The sequence below is a fragment of the Nasonia vitripennis genome, chromosome 1, assembly GCF_009193385.2.
Source record: "Nasonia vitripennis strain AsymCx chromosome 1, Nvit_psr_1.1, whole genome shotgun sequence".
NCBI classification, from domain to species: domain Eukaryota; kingdom Metazoa; phylum Arthropoda; class Insecta; order Hymenoptera; family Pteromalidae; genus Nasonia; species Nasonia vitripennis.
Window position 1 is genome coordinate 21,267,257 of NC_045757.1, and position 19,130 is coordinate 21,286,386.

At 38.8% G+C, this 19,130-nt stretch overlaps 2 protein-coding genes across 2 annotated transcripts; one reads left to right on the forward strand and one right to left on the reverse strand.

Annotated features, from left to right (window-relative positions):
* The first annotated feature begins 7,314 nt into the window (after window positions 1-7,314).
* LOC100116118 (S-phase kinase-associated protein 1-like) lies at window positions 7,315-8,278 on the forward strand. Its single transcript, XM_001600614.5, has 3 exons — window positions 7,315-7,425; window positions 7,518-7,805; window positions 7,892-8,278. The coding sequence occupies exons 2-3, from the start codon at window positions 7,518-7,520 to the stop codon at window positions 8,090-8,092; spliced, it is 489 nt and encodes a 162-aa protein (XP_001600664.2). The 5' UTR covers window positions 7,315-7,425; the 3' UTR covers window positions 8,093-8,278.
* Window positions 8,279-13,862: 5,584 nt separating this feature from the next.
* On the reverse strand, window positions 13,863-18,898 carry LOC107981975 (facilitated trehalose transporter Tret1-like). The gene is made up of 5 exons (XM_016988970.3): window positions 18,705-18,898; window positions 18,104-18,271; window positions 17,791-18,008; window positions 15,166-15,576; window positions 13,863-14,841 (listed from the first exon to the last, which is right to left on the reverse strand). The coding sequence occupies exons 3-5, from the start codon at window positions 17,957-17,959 to the stop codon at window positions 13,937-13,939; spliced, it is 1,485 nt and encodes a 494-aa protein (XP_016844459.1). The 5' UTR covers window positions 17,960-18,008; window positions 18,104-18,271; window positions 18,705-18,898; the 3' UTR covers window positions 13,863-13,936.
* Window positions 18,899-19,130: the final 232 nt, after the last annotated feature.

Consider the following 19,130-nt stretch of genomic DNA (forward strand, 5'->3'; position numbering starts at 1 on the left):
TCCTTGCTTCGTCGATTAGTATAACTAAGCGAACGCACGCGTGCATCCTTCGTAATGTTTGAGCGAATCGTGCACTGTATGTATATTGCTAGCACATAAGTATTATAATCTAAATTTATTAATTTTCTCTATTGCATTCATTACTGCATGCGTTTTTTAAATAACGAAATATGAAAAAGTAAAATTCAAAAAACATGTCATAGCAACTCTGTAAGTAGTACACTAGTGTCGCTATGAGTATCAAAAACTCTATGCATTGCGACATATAAAACAACGGGGTCTGTATCTCTTGATATTGAACGATGATTCACTTCAACTTTATTTTCGATGCATTTTAGTCAACATTATTTTGATTTGAAAGTATTTTATATATAAACGAATAGGTGTGACGCTATTTGTACACTATCTCTAAAAGAGCCTCTGTAGAAGATTGGGGGTGGTTAACGGAGGAAGGGGCGGGTGGAGGGGGCCAGGCTGAGTCGAGAGAGCAGGGGATAAAGTACGTTGAGCAGGAACTGTTGGTGACGTCTGGCGGCGTGTTACTGGCGGGTACTTAACTTATTGTCCTACACACCCGGATTATACCATTAGCAATATTTTCCCTTTGCGGACGCACGCTCGCGCCATATAGCCTGTTGTGCTCATTAGTCCGAGCGAGCAATTCGGCATCGAGTGCGCTATCGCTGACGCTGTACTGCTACTTCTGCTTGCGAGTAGTGTGCGTAAGTCATTGTCTGCCCTGTATAGATTTTTGCTTTTCCTTTTCGATGTACTTGTTGTTTCATACGAGTGCAGCTTTAGAATTTACTGCGAAATTTCAGGAATGTGATCCTAATAATAGTATGGTTGTATAATTGCTATAATATTTTGAAATACGATCAAGTTCTGAATGTATCAAATCCACGGATATTTTCTTCACGTCATGGTCGAGATTTGCTTCACAGATTGTGCCCGGGATTTTCCAGATACCCAATACTTCAAAACGCTGAATCCGCTTTTATACTGTTAGTTCAGTGTAATTGAAAACCTACGCAAAATCAGATAAAGTTTCTCCCTGCATCCAAAACACGTGCCTTTTGTTCAAACGAACGTAAATTGAAAAATAACTATTTTTAGTCATGCGCAACAGTGTGCTCTATTAAGACGTTTCACACGTATTTTACAACAAAAATAACTCGCTCAAAGCAAGTGAAATGTCAAGTATTATAAACGTCGTATAAAATTCTAATATTTATGATACATTTATCAGAAAAAAGACTTAACGCCGGTAGATCTATGAAGACGTGTAAACATTATTGTGACACAGTAAGTACTGCTATATAAGTGCGAGCATATTTTCTAATTAATACATACGCACTTCAAAACGATTAAACAATTTAGCAACGCTTATCTATGAAAATGAAACGAGAAAACTACAGTTCAGGTACATATAACAAGACTAACAAATCGCTCTGGAACCCAATGAAAATCATATTGATAGATAAGACGTGCGCGTCGAGCAATTCACGAATCAAAAAATTTACGGAAATGCGGGTACTGGATACGCCCGGTATAGCGGCCAGGCATCAGCATCTGGAGCGTTTCAATCGCCGATGGCGGCTGGCTGCTGTGAACGAGTTGACATGGAATATAATATCGGCAGAGGGTGAGAGCGAGGCTCAATCATCTGGGAAAAACGATTGACCAATTGGCCATACGCACGCATGCTGACGCTCTTGAAAACGGCCCAACAAGTATACAATACGTGGGAGGAGGATACATAGGCAATGCTTTATACTTCTCCCCTCGGTGCAGCTCTCGCACTGTATACCCTCACTTGAGCTGCACCGAATTCATACCTCGAGATATATCGCTTCGTTCGATCTCAATGACACGGTCCAAAGCAACTGTGCAGGGGATGCTTTGCACAACCCTATTATCAGCGTGAGACCTTCGCATGCGGAGCGCAAAATTGGAGGTTGCATTGAAATGCTATATAGATAAGCGATAAGATACAAGCAGGATGTGGGTATGCAACGTGTGCTGCTGTTGCTGGGCGCGCTCGTTGAGTTTACTTTACCCTTAGCTAGATGGATTCCCTTCTCCGTATGATTAGCAGCAACAGGCGTTATCTCACACTCTCTTCAAAGTTATCATAATATTATATTTGAATATTTTACATTATTTCCTATTTTCATGTATTTGACATACATTTTAGAGATAATATATTTAGTTCTTGATTTTGTATAACGTGTTTGTAAATTTGTTTTCTATTGTTTATTAATAAAACGAATTTATTATTTTTTGTGTTCATTCAAATGCATTATTATTGAATTAAGTTTATCAACAAAAACGCGTGACAACGAAATTTCCAAAATCTAAAAATCGCTATATGAAAAACAAATGTATACCGAGGAAATAAAAACGAATTGTTTTCGTAATTGTTACAGGACAAACAAGAAGTGTTTGACTAGCTTAATTAAAATCTATCGCGTATATAAGCTAATATAGACGTATACCTAGAACGAACACACACCCATACACATTCGTGCAGGCGTTTTTCAAAAACCCCTTTTTTCAGCTGAAAATGCCTCAAACGCAGCTTTTATCATGATAATTTAAAAATTCCAAATATAAAACTAAAAATTATTCTCGTTTTCTTCGATCCACATTAATTATTGAATCCAGTGCCATAATATTCTTCACATTGGATGCACATAGGCCGCATAACAAGTTATACAAATAATTATTCATCGAAGAGAGAATACACATCGCCGTCACGGGAACTGAGACTAATGCACACATACAGTTCCGACGCTGTTAAGTAAGGCATTTCGCATAATCTGGTTTATATGTATACAGTGTGCATCGAGCAGTCGTGGCTGCGGGAGGGCCCATATACGCGGTGTCGAGTATCCGTGCGCACGTCTGGCCGCATCCGTCCGTAGCCGAGCGTGGATGTATCTTGCGATCGAAAATTACGCAAGATCCCCATAATGCACATGCCACATGTACTATGCGTCGACGAAGTGCAACTGGCCCTCTCCGCAGCTCGACGCGTGCGGTGCAGCAGGTCTGGCGCCGCAACTGCTGCATAGCCCTATTAGGCTTTAGGGATGCCCCGGACTATAGGACAGTATATCTGCCTTATCAGTCCATCTAATGGCAACGGCGCGTCCGACCCCGCATCCAAAATGGATCTCGCTCTGAGCTTTCGACCTCGATGTTACTGCTATACTGCCTAGGACGCTTCGCTCACTCCTGCATTATGCGCCTCTACCTGCTACTCTGCATATAACTTGATGCGCAAACTTCGGGATCGATGAGCTCTAGCCGATTTGATTATATATGCTAGCTGCCAAAGCCGCTACAATGTTATTGCGACGTACTTCCGTTCGAATCAACACATTTCTCGATTTGCGAGGACTATACATATACGAATAACGCAAACCTACGTAAATAAAGCTCTCTACATCTATAGTATCGTAAATACTTGCTGTTCAAGGAAAAATTTTAAACCTTTTATCGGAACGACTATACTATTTTAAAACTCTTAAACGGCCGTAAATGACTATGACGGAAAATAGACTATTGCGAATAATTGCTGCAGAAATTCCGCGTAAAATTTGTCAGAGGAACTGATAAAAGGAGCAAACAACGAGTATACTTAATAACAAATAATAAACCATAACACCGAGCATTTTTTCACGTGCGACCTTCGGGCCTTCCAGCCAGCCGATCCTAGCCTTTTATCTTTATCGCAAATTATTTATCTCCGTCTATTTCGTTCAGCTCCATCTCTCTGTCCCTGCTTAACCTTGTATCCCCTCGGCCCTGAACTCCCAGCAGCAGTAGCCAAGCAGGTCGCTCTTCGCAGTGTTGCATGCACGTATGCCCTTTAATTCAAGACACAGCTCACGTACGCGCCAATCACGAGGCCTGAGGATCGAATCCGTGGAGTGCAGGCTTGTATAGCGGTTACGGAACCGCGAGTATATAACCGCGAGTCGTGTCCGATGGCTCGATGCTGTGCTCAGGGACACATACACGACTGAGCCATATGAACAACCGCAAAACAAGTGGTGCCTCGCAAGCTCCCTGCAAATGACGATGGAGTATGAGGGATAGATTACTTGCGCGCGTACATACAGGGCTCGGGCGCAGCTAGCCGAACAAAGAAAGAGGCTGCTGGCTCGAGACCCGCCACGCGACGAGCCTTTGAAAGTGAGATTTTCTGTTTTAGTGATAAGCTAGAGAAGTGCCGGCGAGAAAATTGCTTCTATTGGGGAGTCTTTTGTTGTTTGAACAAAAGCCAAAAGTATTTTAAAGGTGTCTTTACAATTTTTAAAATTTTTCAATGAACAAAAGCTGAATTCATTGCAGTTTGAAAATAATTTACTAATCAAATAACTAGTTTTATTTTAGAAATGTAGGTGCGTTTACTCCAACACACCCATAATTTTTTACGATACAAAAAATGTCAGATTTATTTAGACGAATTAAACTGTGTACACAAGTCTGAATATTGAAATATCTCATTTTTCCAGTACAGACCTGGTATCAAGTCCGGCAAGGGGGAACTGTAGGTGATAATGATACTTCAGTCTGCATTATTTACATATTGCGGTGTGACGAGGGTTGATCGTGACTTGATATACGAGCTAATTCATGGACGTGCGACCCCGTCGTTCTCTAGCTCTTTAGCTTTTGACTGTGCGACATTCGCAGTATACGCAGCCCTCTGAATGTTTCATTGAATTTTCTCGTTGGCATCGCGAATTTCAAAATTGCGCGAGACATTGTCCGGGATATGCCGTTACCGCGGGAAATTCCATTTCCAAGAGAGTCGAGTTACGTCCACAATCTGCAATTTCTGGGATACGAACGCTTTTCCCCCCGCAGCTCGACCCCTTCCACCTCTTTCGCTTTCTCCTTCGTCGTTTCCGGTAATGCTTTTATTCCCAGCCCTCTGCCGTTCTTTCACTTCTTATTATTTTCTTATTTCTCTTTATCCTTGCTTGCATGACGGTTACTTCTCGTTTTTGATTCTGCACTACAATTTTATTTCTGAAAGATAATTTATGAACTATTTTAAACTATTGTTCTTGGTAAAAATTTAAATTTCGTTTAAGAATGTCAGAAATAAAGAAAACATATGTTGTATTAGAACAAATTTTTTCTTGTGCTTATTGTCACAATACCTACTTTTTCGCGCATTTATCTTATACAACATTTATAAATTTTAACGACCAAAAGATATAATACAAAATAATAGTTAACTAACCATGCACGAAGGCGAAAGTAGCCAACTCTACCTTTGTTACCACGCTATAATGCGAACATAGCCGTATCTCTTTGCTCTTTCCACCTTGACTTTGCTACGTGACGTCGATTCTTTTCTTCGCCAGAACGACTTACTCCTGGGATTTCACTTAGCGCGAACGTTAAGACGACGTGCAACGATCTTTCGACGTTGTTAGATACTTTTGCGACATGCCCTTCAATAATTTCTTCCACGACTTTACTATTGAATTACTAAACTTTTCAGCGTTTTTTCTTCTTATTGGAAAGAAATGGATTTTCCCATTCGCGCAGAGTGCTGCATTGAGTTGACGAGAAAGAATCGAAGATCGCAAAATATTCACTGCTTTCCACTTAGCCTTTCATTTCATTAATGTACTCTTGACGTAAAAAAACATGCGGTTCAAACGATTTTAATATTGGATTCTATAACGTGAACTTTGCCAAATAAAATCCAAAGTTATGATTGAGTTGGTTTAATATGGTTCAATCAAGCTCCAGCTTAACAACAAAGCTTATGAACGATTTATTTATGGCTAGTTTGCCTGTAAGAAATATTCATTATTAAAAAAATATCTCCAGTATGCAATAACAAAAATTTTCGACGAAGAATCTTCCTACACCCTGCGTTATATGATAGAGATCATCATTATTTTCCTTACAAGCATCTTTTTCACAAAATTTGTGAAAATTAATTTTCATAGAACTTTTCCCGTACAAATTCTACCCTGTTTTATTACCAGCATGTGCACCAGAAGAGCAACATATTATTATTAAACTTGAAAACCTGACGTGCTTTTTTGATTAATGGTTTCATTGCAGTGCGCTCGTCGCGAAAAAGAATGGAGCACAAAATGCAAGCATCGCACAACTCAAGCGCAAGTATTTTAAGCGAAACGGTAGACAGCTCGGGCGTAGCAAACTAGGCTAGAGCCACTTATTTCTTTTTCATTTCACTCCATCCACGAGAGTCGAGTAAAATGACCACTAGCTCTTTTTCTCACGGCTATCGCATTACGTGACACAAGGTAGTGCAGAAACGGCGAGTACCGTCGCGTTGCCGCGTCGTATGCAAAAATCCCTTACTTTATTACAAAAGCGCAGCGCGACTGCACTATAGCTCGTATGGTGGCGAGCGGCATACGCCGAGCAAATGCAGCGCAAGCCTAGACACCCTCGCCGCGCCCGCGCCGAGTAGCTTTTACTGCGCGTGTTCCATTCTAGTAGATTTGCCTTTACGTCCGGTAATGTATGGCTGTAAGTTTCTTTTCTATCGTTTTGTTTCTCTTTCCTCGTCTTTTTTCTTCCGCTTCTCGTGTAGGAAGCTCGCAGCAAGTGCTGCTGACGTTTTGGCGTTCCATACCTTTTTCGTTTTTTGCTCTTGTGCCGATGCGTACTGCCTGCCTGCCTTCCTCTGCCTTCTTTCTTCGCTGTTTTAGCGACTGCATTTTAACATAAAGGTAAGATTTACATGTTTTCGAGCTGAATATCCTATTATTTTCGCTTCGCCCATTCAATACATATACACGCACTAAAGAGGGTTCTAAATAAAACCCAGGGTGTATACTTTCGGTTGTAATCAAGTACAACTTGATTTTGGAACCGTCTCCTTTTTCTGATTATAAAACATCAAATTCCGATGCTCTATGTTTCTACACTATACTTTATTCATAATACGTCAACGAAATATATTTATACTGTGTATGTTTGGAAACAGCCTATTTACTCTATCAGAGTTTGAACTGCGCGCGTTACGTGTCCTAACCTCGAAGACATTTAGACTTCCTGACTTAAGCGCTTGCGCACTATCTGAGCCAATCACATAACGTCTATCTGTCTATATTGGCTTAAAATCATCCGGTTATGACTTTTTATGTAGGAATAAAACAAAACTGAAAAATTAGCATGATACTGACACCGCCCGTTTGCAACTTAATTATGAGTTCTAAAAATTCCTTGGGACATAAAAATGTATACTCGTCCATAAGCTAGCAGCGCCATCTTACAAAGTATTAACCTATGCATGACAGTATTTATAGCTCGTTCAAGAGTTGATAGATTAGTCGAGATTGTGATTTTGTAGCCGAACGATCAGCTGAGTGCGTCGACGCTCCTGACTTCTCGCACAATATTCAATACATCAAGGTATGGAATTTTCAATACATATCATCGAATATACGTAGTATCATTATTTCCAAGTTTGGTTTGTTTTAATATTGTTTTATGTACTTTGATAGATGTCTACAATCAAGCTAATGAGCAACGACAAAGTGTGCTTCACCGTGGACATCGAAGCAGCAAAGATGTCAAAAAAGATCAAAACTTTTCTCGACAATTTGGACATGGAGAATTTGGACGAGTGCTCACCAACAATAGCATTTCGGAACGTCAGCAGTGATATGTTGGCAAAAATTATCGAGTGGACAACTCATCACAAGAACGATCCTCCTACAAATGTAGAAAACGAGGAGAATGCTGGCCCCAGAAATATTGATATCAGTGAATGGGATAGACGTTTTCTGGATGTAATTTTTACTACTTTTCAATACATTTTTACAATTCTTATAATCAAATTACTTATAATATTTTTAATTTTTTTTCTATCATCAAGGTCGACACCAAAAGTTTATTGGGTATCGTTGTGGCGGCTAAATATTTACAAGTCGAAGGCCTAGTGGAACTATGCTGCAAAAACATGGTAGCGACACTTAGAGGTCAATCTGTTACGATGATGCGCGAATTCTTTAAACCCATACAAAGGGAAACTGAAAAAAATGCAGCTAAAGCTGGTTGCAGCAAAACGAATGATTAATGAATAATTCGTTTTCTCCACTTCTTACTACATCCTGCCGATTGACATGATTGACATTATACTTTTAAACGTTCTTTTCGTTTTCATTCCATAAATGCAACTTTTTCATAAGTGATAATATTTCCATCTAAAAAAAATGTATTGAATTAAAGTAATCAATAATAAATAATGAATTGCAAAAATAAAGTTCTAAATTGTTACTTAAGCTTACTAAAATCATATAACTGACACGTACTCGCACAGACGAGCAATATTTTTAATGACTCAATCGAGAAAAATATGGAATAAGTACATTTCTTGCATAAAATTATTGATGTTTCCAACTGTATCATAGCCGTTATTGAATAATATATCGCAAGGTCGTTACAGGTTTACAAAATCGCAGAATAGAATTCAAAACATTTCATTATTGCAGTGAGATTCGCTTGAAAAAAAATGTATAAAACCTCCGAAACAGACTTCACTTCAGCGACAAATTTTTGTCCTCGCAGTCTGCGTGTTGAATGTTACGGGTCTCGTCGCTCGTGTGTCGAACATTAGGTGCGTCAAGTCGCGGCTCGAAATCGTCTAGCCGAAAGCCAGCCGAGAGTTATACGATCGCAGTAAATTTCCGTGGCGCTTTCGCAAATGCGTGCGCGATGGCGAAGCTTCTCTCTCGTCGCGGTGTTGACCGCGAACGCGCGTTCTACGCTGTACTCGATATTTTACGACCTTCATTCATTGGCTTCAACTGCAGCCAAGAGCTGAAAAGTGCTACTACTTTATTGCCCACGCCAACGAGCACGATATAGATCGACGTTGATATTTCTATTTTTGTTGTCCTCGCCGTTTGCGTGCGCGGTACGTTTTTTCTTCACTGTCTCTCGTTTCTGTGTTTCCTTTTTTTTTGCGCGCGCGCGAAGCAAGTCGTGAGCATGTGTGCCCACGTATGCGACATCCGGGGGAACATTTATGCGTTACCATTGAATGTGCCCGAAAAGTCGATTTACCGCATTTTTCCATTTTGGAAATTCTCGGCAATAGAGATGAGCGGTAGGCTTTTATAAGACGATAAAATATTTATGATGCGCTGTCGGCGATATTGGACTATTTAATTAGAAATCGCATATTCAGCGGTATAAATATTCAGTTCGGTTCATAGGCCTTCGTTCCTAAAATATCGTCAGCTCTCGATGGAAGAAAAGCGAATGAATGCTATCGCTATCTCCGAAATGGGCATCGCCAAAGCTGAAATGAGATATACAACATACAACTGTGTATAATTTTAAAGAGAAAAAGTACCGTGTAAACCTCCGACGCAACGCAAATATTTGATCAAGCCTTTAATTTTCCCCGGCTGCACTTGCGCCAATCGAGAGCTAAGCCCGAAGAAACGATGAAGTTGCGCGTTTCGTCCCCTTCTTTTTTTTCCTTCTCTCTGCTGCAGCTTAATCCTCACGATGAATGGCTTCTCGTGCGGGACCCAAGCCTCCTCGATGAATGACCAATTTGCGGGACCCCCATACGAGGCTTCTAATTGCGATTTTACAGCGGGACAGCCTGTGTATGTGCGCGACTGCACGCGATCGACGTCGACAAGAAGGAAGCAATTCCCGATTCATCCCGAGCGCGCGACGAGGAAGGTAGAGGATGAATCATGATGGTAATCGACCCTATCTACCGAGAGCGTTGTTATGAGTTGCATGCAAAATGTTTTCCTGTAGATCAGGGTACAGCAATGTTAAGCAGATTTTTCTTGTTATGAGTAATTTGCAAGACTTAACATGAACGTGAGTATCCCTGGAGATATGCAACCTCACGCACCTAGCTCTTTTGTTTTGAAAGTGAAAACCGTATATCTGATTTAGAAATGGCTTTGTATTTGATCATTCGGTTATAACAGAGTTTCGAAAAATATATTTTGCATTTTTTGAAAATTATAAAATAAATGAGTGAAAGTTAATCAAATAATATTCTAAAATCCATAGCACAACTTTAATTCAGAGGTCTTTCATTAACTCTCACGCGCATGCTGATCAAAATCTTGAAATTGAAGAAAAACCTCCCTCTGCCGCAAGCTGTTCCTCAATCCACTATCGCAATCAGCGCAGAGCGGTTATTTACCATCCGAAATCCTTAGAAAGTACGTCACTCGGCAGAGAGAGAGGAACTTGCGGAGTACACGTATGTATAGTGAGCCGAAGGGGGTATCTGAGGGTCGATGTTGTCGAAGAAAGCCGGTGTGTCGTGGGCGGTGGGGAGGGCCTCGAAAAGCCAGGCCGTCATGCATGAAGATTGAAGGTCCCACTAGCGTTCGTTTCGGCGGACATCCCGCGGAGCGATAATGAATTAACTACACGGCTCGCAGCGAGCGACTGCGCGAGAGAGTCACCCCTCGAAGGGGTGCAGTGCGTGCGTGATTATGCGGTTTCGAGTATACGAGTGACGAGAGCGAGAGCGCTCTATCGAGGGCTCGTTCATCTTCGTGGTGCACGCGTCAGCCCTTCGACGTGTGTACAGCTAGAGCTTTCTTTAGTTTTTGCTTCCCCCGGTTTTTTCCTCCGCAATTTGCATGCCAACGATTTTCACTAACGGTTATTGGATTCTTCTGTGTCGGAGCTTGGGGGAGGATGTTTATGCGGCTTGTTGGGGAACTGCGTGCTGGATGGGGAAATTGCAGTTTTGGTTTACTTATGTACATCATTCGATTTAAATTCATTGTAAATTGCTAATAGATGTAGCGTAGCAAACGATAAAACTATCCGAGTTAAATGTATGACTATTGAATCCATTGCCATACATTATTTAAGTATTTCCCTAGAATATTTGATTACGCCTTGATGCTTGAAATGGATTTTGAATGAATCGATTCGTAAATTAATCGGGCTAAAATTAATCGTTTCAAGTAAAGCTGACTCATATTACGATACGGCCCTTCTTTGAATCTTGTAGATGATTATTATACGCTGAAATATCCGCTTCTGCATATACAATTACACGCACGTACAGTTTACTGATCATCTGAAAAAGTTTCTTTCGTCAAGTTAAAAAACAGTAACTGGAACCTCTATACACAAACTTTTTTTTTAAATAACCAAAACCTTACATACAGCTAAATAGAATGTCTCGCTCGTTGGCGTGGATATAGTTGCAGGAGCAAAACCGAAACCGCACAAGGCGTTGGTGGAGCAGCTTCAGCTCTCGAATATACGAGAGCTAAGAGAATTTTTCCGAGATGTTTCTTGCGCTTTCCTGGTCAGGTAATAAAATTATTATTTATTCGTGCGGCTGCGGAAGCCCCCGATGGATTGCGCGAGGCGGTCTTGGCAATGTGAGGGAGGAATGGGGCCAGGGGCAACTGCTTCAAGTTTGATGCAAATATGCTGACTGATGCATTATTCAGGAAGGAACTATTAGGGTGCAGCAGCGCGCGCGAGCGTCGTGTTGAGGTGTGTGTAGCGTATGCTCAGTGCTGCTGCATGTGGCGTTCACGGCCGCCGCCTTTAACCGATGCAATTTTCGAAAAATAAAACCGCCGCTAACGAGGCCATAAATTTTGAGATTATTGCCAGCACTATACAGCGGGGCAATTGTGCACTAAAACTAGATTCGACTCGCAATTGCTCATTGCGTGATTTCTCCGACCGTGCCACGACTGCCGCGCGCTTGGATCTGTATGAAATTTACGCTGGTGACGTAAATTAATTTAGGCAAGAGATGCTCGTACGAATTGAGCGTGCTTTATCTTCTAGAATAATGGAACCATAAAATACTGAGACTTATCTTGTTTGCTACGATTTTAATGGGATCTGTGTACGCAGGATTATACTTAATTCGGCATTACAATGAAATTACAAATTTTCAGCCTGTTATTTCAGTATAATGTATAAATGGCGTTGCTTAATTATTTCAACAGCTTATTTTTATTTTAGCGCGTGATTGTGTTGATAAAGATTTCGTATTTTTAATCTTCGGGAGATGCAGTGAACATTAATAGTGGGCTATCTTATGAATTAATCATACGTTAAATGAACCTTAAACAATCACAATAATATAGTATGTATAGACCACCATGCATGGAACAGCAATAAACCTGCTACAATCAATGAACGCGATATTGTTGATATTTGACAGCTTTATATTACTACTCTAGATCAAATATTTAAATATGGTTTGAATTATAAATTTGATTAATATTATTTTACAGTATATAGTTTAAGAACGAATTATTTAGTACTATATACTAATAGATTGCAGCAGAAGTAGTTGAACTGTTACTATAAAGGTCGTGCTAATGTCAGCATTTCCATGTTTGTTCAGTTGGAGTAACGCGGACGTTTTAATGTATTCCTTCCGAGTGGTTTACTCCATTGAAGTTTCACTTGAAAGCGGTTCCTTGGACGATCATTATTCGTGCTAACCCCCTGAGGTCGTCTTGCATAATGAAGGATTCTTATTCGACAGTAAGGAAGGGTACGAAAAAACTTTATTGTCGGAAGTTTATTCGCGATCTAAAGCTTGAGCGCTGAAAGATTTTATAACTTTCAAAGCCGAAATTTTTTAAGGAGCAATAAAATTGATTGCTTTCCACACGACTTTTGGTTATTTCTTTATTTCTATTTAATTCCTATAGCACAACTTTTCATGAAAGTGACAATGTTTAAAGCGATTGCACAACTCTTCAACACGAAGTTCAGACGTAATCATCGTTAATCGCAAAGCCGTCTGAAAGTTTGCATTAGTTATAATGCAGTCTGATTTTATAGTTCATGTTGCATACTAAAAAAGGGTCGTAGACGTCGGCGGGCGGCGACAGTGTCAGTGATGGTGGTGGTAGTGGTGGTGGTGGCCACGAGTAATGAACAGTTAGGCATCGGCTCCTTAACAAACTACCCTAGCTTGGTCGCCATCGAGAGGAGGATTCACTGTCTTTGAATATGCAAATGATGGTCTGTCTAAGACATACCCACACGCTCGGCAGTTAATCCAGCTCTAGATGGCAAGTGCTGTGTGCAACTTCTTCTATTTCACAAGCTACCCGTAATTTTCATTTGTACGTAATTGTTTTGGCTGTTACAATACCGTTACCCTAAGCGAGCATCATCATCGAGGGTGAATGGTATAGATATGTATTGTTGTAACCGAGCCTGAACATTGCGCGATTCGAACACCAAGAATCGCGCATAGCGATCTTATCAACGAGATCAATGACGTCGCGAATGTTATTGTTTATGATCAGTCTGGTTCTGTCAGCTGTTGAGAACAGTTGGATTACGTTCGAATAAAGAGTCCGAGTTCAAGAGTGATTTTCTATAAATAACGTTTTGTTATTTTTATTACCCGAACCTGATTATAACAGTATTTATTAATGTACACTGTCCTACGGAGGATAAGGAAGAAGAAGTTAAAAATCTCTATTACGAAACTTTAGAGCAGGTAATCGACCAGTTCGCGTCTTACAACACAAGAATAGCATTAGGCGATTTCAATGCTAAAATATAAGGGAGGGAGGAAATGTTTAGGCCTACTATAGGGAAGAAAAGCCTGCATGAAGCCAGCAATGATAACAGTATTAGGGTCATAAATTTAGCGGCGGCAAAAGATCTTATAATCAAAACTACATGTTTTAAGCACAAAGATATGCTTAACTCGTACGTAAAACGCGAAAAAAATGGTGTGTAAGGGCTAAGTAGGATTTTGGACCTTTTATAAATGCATCATTTTATGCATAAAATGTTCTAATGCTTTACAAGAATGTGAAATATACTGTACGTTCAAGAATAAGGAGATATAGAGGTACTGATAAGTTTTTATTATCACAAACGTCATTTTATATATACATGAATGCTTGCATGAGATATTGAACTAAGCGTTGATATCATTCGGTATTCTCTTATCTTCGACATTATTTTGCTTCTTTTCTAATCTTCGTCTGCCAGTGTAATGTTCTTCGATCTCATTTAATGTCTTACCTTCAGTTTCGTGAATAATAAAATAAAGTGTAATAAATCCTATGATATTCGTAATGGAGAAAATAGCAAAAATACCCGATAATGTTATATATTTAGTAAGATAGAGAAATGTTTTGTTCAACGCTGATAAAATTAAATTGTAGAATGTTTCGCCCAATCCAGAACCAACTAAGCGATTTGATGATGGAAATATCTCGATATTTAGTAAATGCGTAATTTTATCGATACCGGCAGCAATAACAAAGATAGCTAATAGAACACTGATCGTTGGGATCCAAATATATTCACTAGAAACAATATAATTAGAATTTATCAAGTAATTAAACACTGCAGCAAACGCAAAACAAGTTCCACCGCCAATAACAGAAAAAAATAGGAGTTTTCTTTTTCCAACTAAGCGAATAGTAAATAAACAAGATATAGCACCAATGGTTCGGAATGCATTTAAAATGATTGTAGCAGTTTGTGTTTCGAAAGGTGACTTCATCTTCTCAAATAGTACTGCAGAAAAAACTTGTACAGTGTGCGAACCACCAAAAGTATTGATGAAAAATATGTAACACGAAGTGGCAAGAGGAATATAAAATGTCCGATTCAAATATGGCTTTAAAGTATTTTTAAGTCTCATTATTGTATTGTAGTTATGAGCATTTCCATTATTTGAAACATTCGTTGATGAATCAAGTGTAGTGTTCCATTTACTTTCCATTGTCTCTATTTCCGATTTGATGGTATTAGGGTTTACCCAACCGCGATACCAAGCTAGAGACTTTTGAGCATCATCAATACGATTCTTACCTGTAATATAGTTGTTATTCTATTTAATCTTCATAAAAATTGCATGAAATTATGATAGTAATGATCGACAGCAAATATTGTACAGATATTTATATTTTTATAGAGGCATTTTTCAGTTTGGTAACCATAAGTAATAAAAAATAATAAGCAATCAGCTTTAGGCAAATAAAATAGATATTTTTAAATAGATATTTTTAGCAATAATAATGAAAAGTTTGATGAAAATAGCTTCTTAATGGATAAAAACAATAAACTGTTAGATTAGATCTATTAAATTCTCATGATTTAATAGATCTAGTATAATTAATAATTTTAATAGCTTACTTGCAAGCCAATGTGGACTGTTTGGTATACATGAACACATTATTAACGCAATCACCGGGAAAGTAAGGTTCACTAGTGCAATTGTTCTCCAATAGACATATCCTCCTAACAGTATTGTAAAAAATTGGCCAGATAAGTAAAATAAAATGGCAGTACTCATAAATGTACTCCTCAAGCGTGGCTGAGTTATTTCAGCAATAAAAGTAAGACTAGGGGCAGTTAATAGACCATTGACCAGTCCAATTAATACTTGCGCACATAAAATCATCTCAGACGTTGTAGACCAATGATACATTAGCCATGAAACAATATAAATAATTGCCGAAATTATGAATATTGAACGACTGCCTAAGCGCTGCGTAATAAAGCCACCAACTAGAGAACCAAATGGTACAAGGAAAAAATAGCTGCCTGAAATAAATTGTGACACATGATTAGTCCAAATATAGGCTTCGTTTGCATAAGTACTGAACAAAATATTCTACGGATTTGTATGAGATTCAGAAAGGTCTTAAATTATAAGCATGATGTAAACGACTGGTAGTATAATTAATGAGGTATACAAGAAATAATATTCTCACACCAATATAACAAGATGTGAGACTTCACGTTCACTTGTGTATTGATCAATCTTGTTTATTAGGATGCATGGAATAAATTTGATTTTGTATATAGATGCATGTATAACATTCTGAGTTGATGCGTTATTATAAAAATAGTACATTAAGTAATAATAGTATAACTTTATTTTCTTGAGCGTATATGGACAAATCCACGACTGACAGTACACAACTAGGGTGCTGAAAGTTTAATACTGGAACCATTTGATGCGAGAAACTGCATGCGCGCATCGCGCATCGATTGCCAAACTTTTTTACGGGGCAGTTGAAATTCTCTTATGGAAACTTAAAATAAGGGAAAACGAGAGAAAAGTAGTCACGATTCAACTTTACCCACGTATAGTGTCTGAAAGCGTAATCCAAAAATGTGTCTCCAAGAAGAGTAATATTTTCTATAAAAATCAACGATTTTTCTCTTTTTTAAAATTTTGTATAACTTGATCCGAGTAACTAATTCTAATCACTCGGGGCTCAAATTAAAGCTCTTTTTTTCTACTTTCGTTTTAAAAATGTAGATTGAATTTTTGATTGATTTTCGTAAAAAATAGAAAAATTAGTGATTTTTGCCATTTTCAAGCCTAGACAACTTTTGGCCTAGGCAACAATTTTTCTCACCAGCCTTCAAATTAATTCTTTTTTCTAATACTTCGACTCTATTAAAACACATTTTTGGATTGCGCCTCCAGACAAAAAGTGGACATTTTCTGGTTTTCGTTAATTTTCCCCGTGTTAAATTCCCATAAGAGAATTTCATCTGCCCCACAAAAATAGTTGGTCTCGTAGGTGTGCCCTCGGTTTGAAATTTTCAACGTCCAGCACCCAAGTTGTGTACTGTCGGACGTGGATTGGCACATAGAGCAAGAGCGACAATCGTAATTATTTCCGATGTTTTTCCTGGTAGAGTGCTAACGGGTTTTGCCCATTAAGTTATTAAAAAGTAGCTAGAAACGATAGCTAACGGTAGTTAGAAACGGTAACTAGAAACCTGTCTGTTTAATGGTTTATTTCCTGCCAAAACCTGCTAATAACCTGTTAAGATATTTTAAGCGAATTCTCTGTCGGTAAATTATCGACTGAAAATGTAAACATTGGAATAACTTCGTTGCGCACAAGAAGAGGAAACAGCACCATCATACGTGCTGGTCTTTTTTGACTTCCGCGTCACACTCCGGCCTGTGAGGGGCGAGGTGACACCTCTGGAAATTCCTGCTTTCGCGACGGAGACGCTGAGGAACTCGTTCCATATCAGCGCTTCATACTTATGGAATAATCTGCCATCACACATCAGAAACACTTCATCCACCGTCACTTTCAGAAAACTTGCTAAGGATCACTTTTTTCAAGTCGAAAACGCATAACTCGTACACACTCCACGCACACGCACACACCTACTTTCTCGCTCATTCCACCTTCACTATCGCCATACTCTCGAACTATACATGCCTCAATCTATTGTTTTTTCTTCTCTCACTTGTAATGCTGTAAACTTACAATCGTTCAATATAATGTACGCAAAATGAAACTAATCTCTCTCACACACACTCTCTCTCTCACACACTCTCTCTCTATATATATATATATATATATCTCGATCTCCCTCGCACTCACACACACGCGGCATCGCAGTTACGAAGAGCGTGACATTTATTATACGCGTAATACCACGATTATTAATAAGCCAAGCTCAGATTAAGTTTGTGTATCGGGAACTTGTATATATGTTGGAAGATTAGGTCAGGCATTTACGCTGTCGCTGTGTCCCGCACACGAATTAGCAGGTTTTAAGCAGTAAACCGTCTTTAGATAACTCACTCTGGTTAGCAGATTTCTAGCTAGAAATCCGTTAATATTTTTACCAGGGTACGAATAGCTAATTTTTTAACCGAAGCCGAACTTTTGGCGCAAAAATTATGTGTTTTGTGCACAAGGCATGAGATAACAAACTTCGCATACAGTTTGTCAAAAAAGGTATCATAATCGATATAAAATTTGATTTTGTACTTACTGTACCATGTTAATTCGTCCAAAGTAACAGATATTTCAGCATTCTCTTTCGCTAATTCTCCAATGAATATCGTAGTAAATCCCATAGTACTTCCAGTCGTAAACTTCAGTAAACTAATTGCTAACGTAGCGATCGTTTGAGATGCTAATATACGAAATTTTGATGCCATTGTTTCAATATTGTTTTTTGATTCTTCATTAATATTATGTCTTTTTACTCTAAAATTAGGAATTCAAACAAATGTTAATGGCTAGATTTAAACTTATTTTATTATTAATCACCGTTCCATGTATCTAAATCTACTATATTTCACCAGTGCTTCACCAGTGTTGTGGTTGAACAGTCCTCTCTGTTTGGGCACGTGACTCGCCCAAAATAGGTGCGCGTGTCACACGTGTACCGGACGTATCACTAGACACTAGGTTGGTGGCGTTACTCTCCCACTTTTCTCCCAGTGTACTGATATAGAGATCAAGTTAATCTGCAGACAATAAAATGTGTCCAATATATTGCACGCATTCATTACTTGATAAGGAAGGCAGTACTGTTATATTTTTAACCGTTATCAAGATAACTGAGCAATTCGTATTTATTAAATTATTAATTAAAAAAATGTTTATTTATTATATTTTAAACTAAAAATTATACAAGAGAATAAGTGAATCTTTTAAAACGAAGAGTTCTGAAATTTCTGAACATCTGTTATTTCAACAAAATTGCTGTAACGTACCGACGAATTAAACTATAATAAACGCGTCGCGATCACAACTTCTAATGTCACGTAGTGCCGAGCGGCTTGCACTTGTGACGGGTTGAGCGTGGCTAGGAGGAGCTAAGGGTAGCGGATTCTTGTTCGGACACCTATACAGGTGTATGAGAAAAGTATAGTATTATATAGTAATCAAATGGCTTACCATTATGAATATGATACTTCAATATTAAGTATAATTGATTATAGTGGACAGGTGTATCAGCGGCAAATAACTGTACTGGTAATATATCGTATAGATACACTTAAACTATTTATTGATTCCACTTAAAAACGTAAGATACACGCTTAGACATATTCTTGTAATAGCTGTCATAGAATGAAACTGTGTTTCGTAAATGCTTATCTCTAGATGTGCGCGTGAACACGGCACCGCGCTGGTACAAGGTACATATTGGAACTAGGATAAAGCTAAAAAGTGGTCTTGACAGACTGACTACTGTCGAACAAAAGACGTGCGCGCTGGCCGTCGATCCCCTTTTATTTAGTTTGTGTTTCCATATTCGGATTATCGGGTAAAAAATAAGATAATGTTTTTGGCGTTCCGAGAAAGATGTGTAGAAGTTGTACG

What these genes read in the sequence shown, in the direction of transcription:
- LOC100116118 (XM_001600614.5), top strand. Translation starts at nt 7,518, where the DNA reads ATGTCTACAATCAAGCTAATGAGCAACGACAAAGTGTGCTTCACCGTG. An exon ending in GGGATAGACGTTTTCTGGAT is followed by an intron (nt 7,806 to 7,891) that starts GTAATTTTTACT and finishes TCTATCATCAAG; the next exon opens with GTCGACACCAAAAGTTTATT.
- LOC107981975 (XM_016988970.3), bottom strand. Translation starts at nt 17,959, where the DNA reads ATGGCATCAAAATTTCGTATATTAGCATCTCAAACGATCGCTACGTTA. An exon ending in GGACGAATTAACATGGTACA is followed by an intron (nt 15,577 to 17,790) that starts GTAAGTACAAAA and finishes AATTTATTTCAG; the next exon opens with GCAGCTATTTTTTCCTTGTA. An exon ending in CAGTCCACATTGGCTTGCAA is followed by an intron (nt 14,842 to 15,165) that starts GTAAGCTATTAA and finishes ACTATATTACAG; the next exon opens with GTAAGAATCGTATTGATGAT.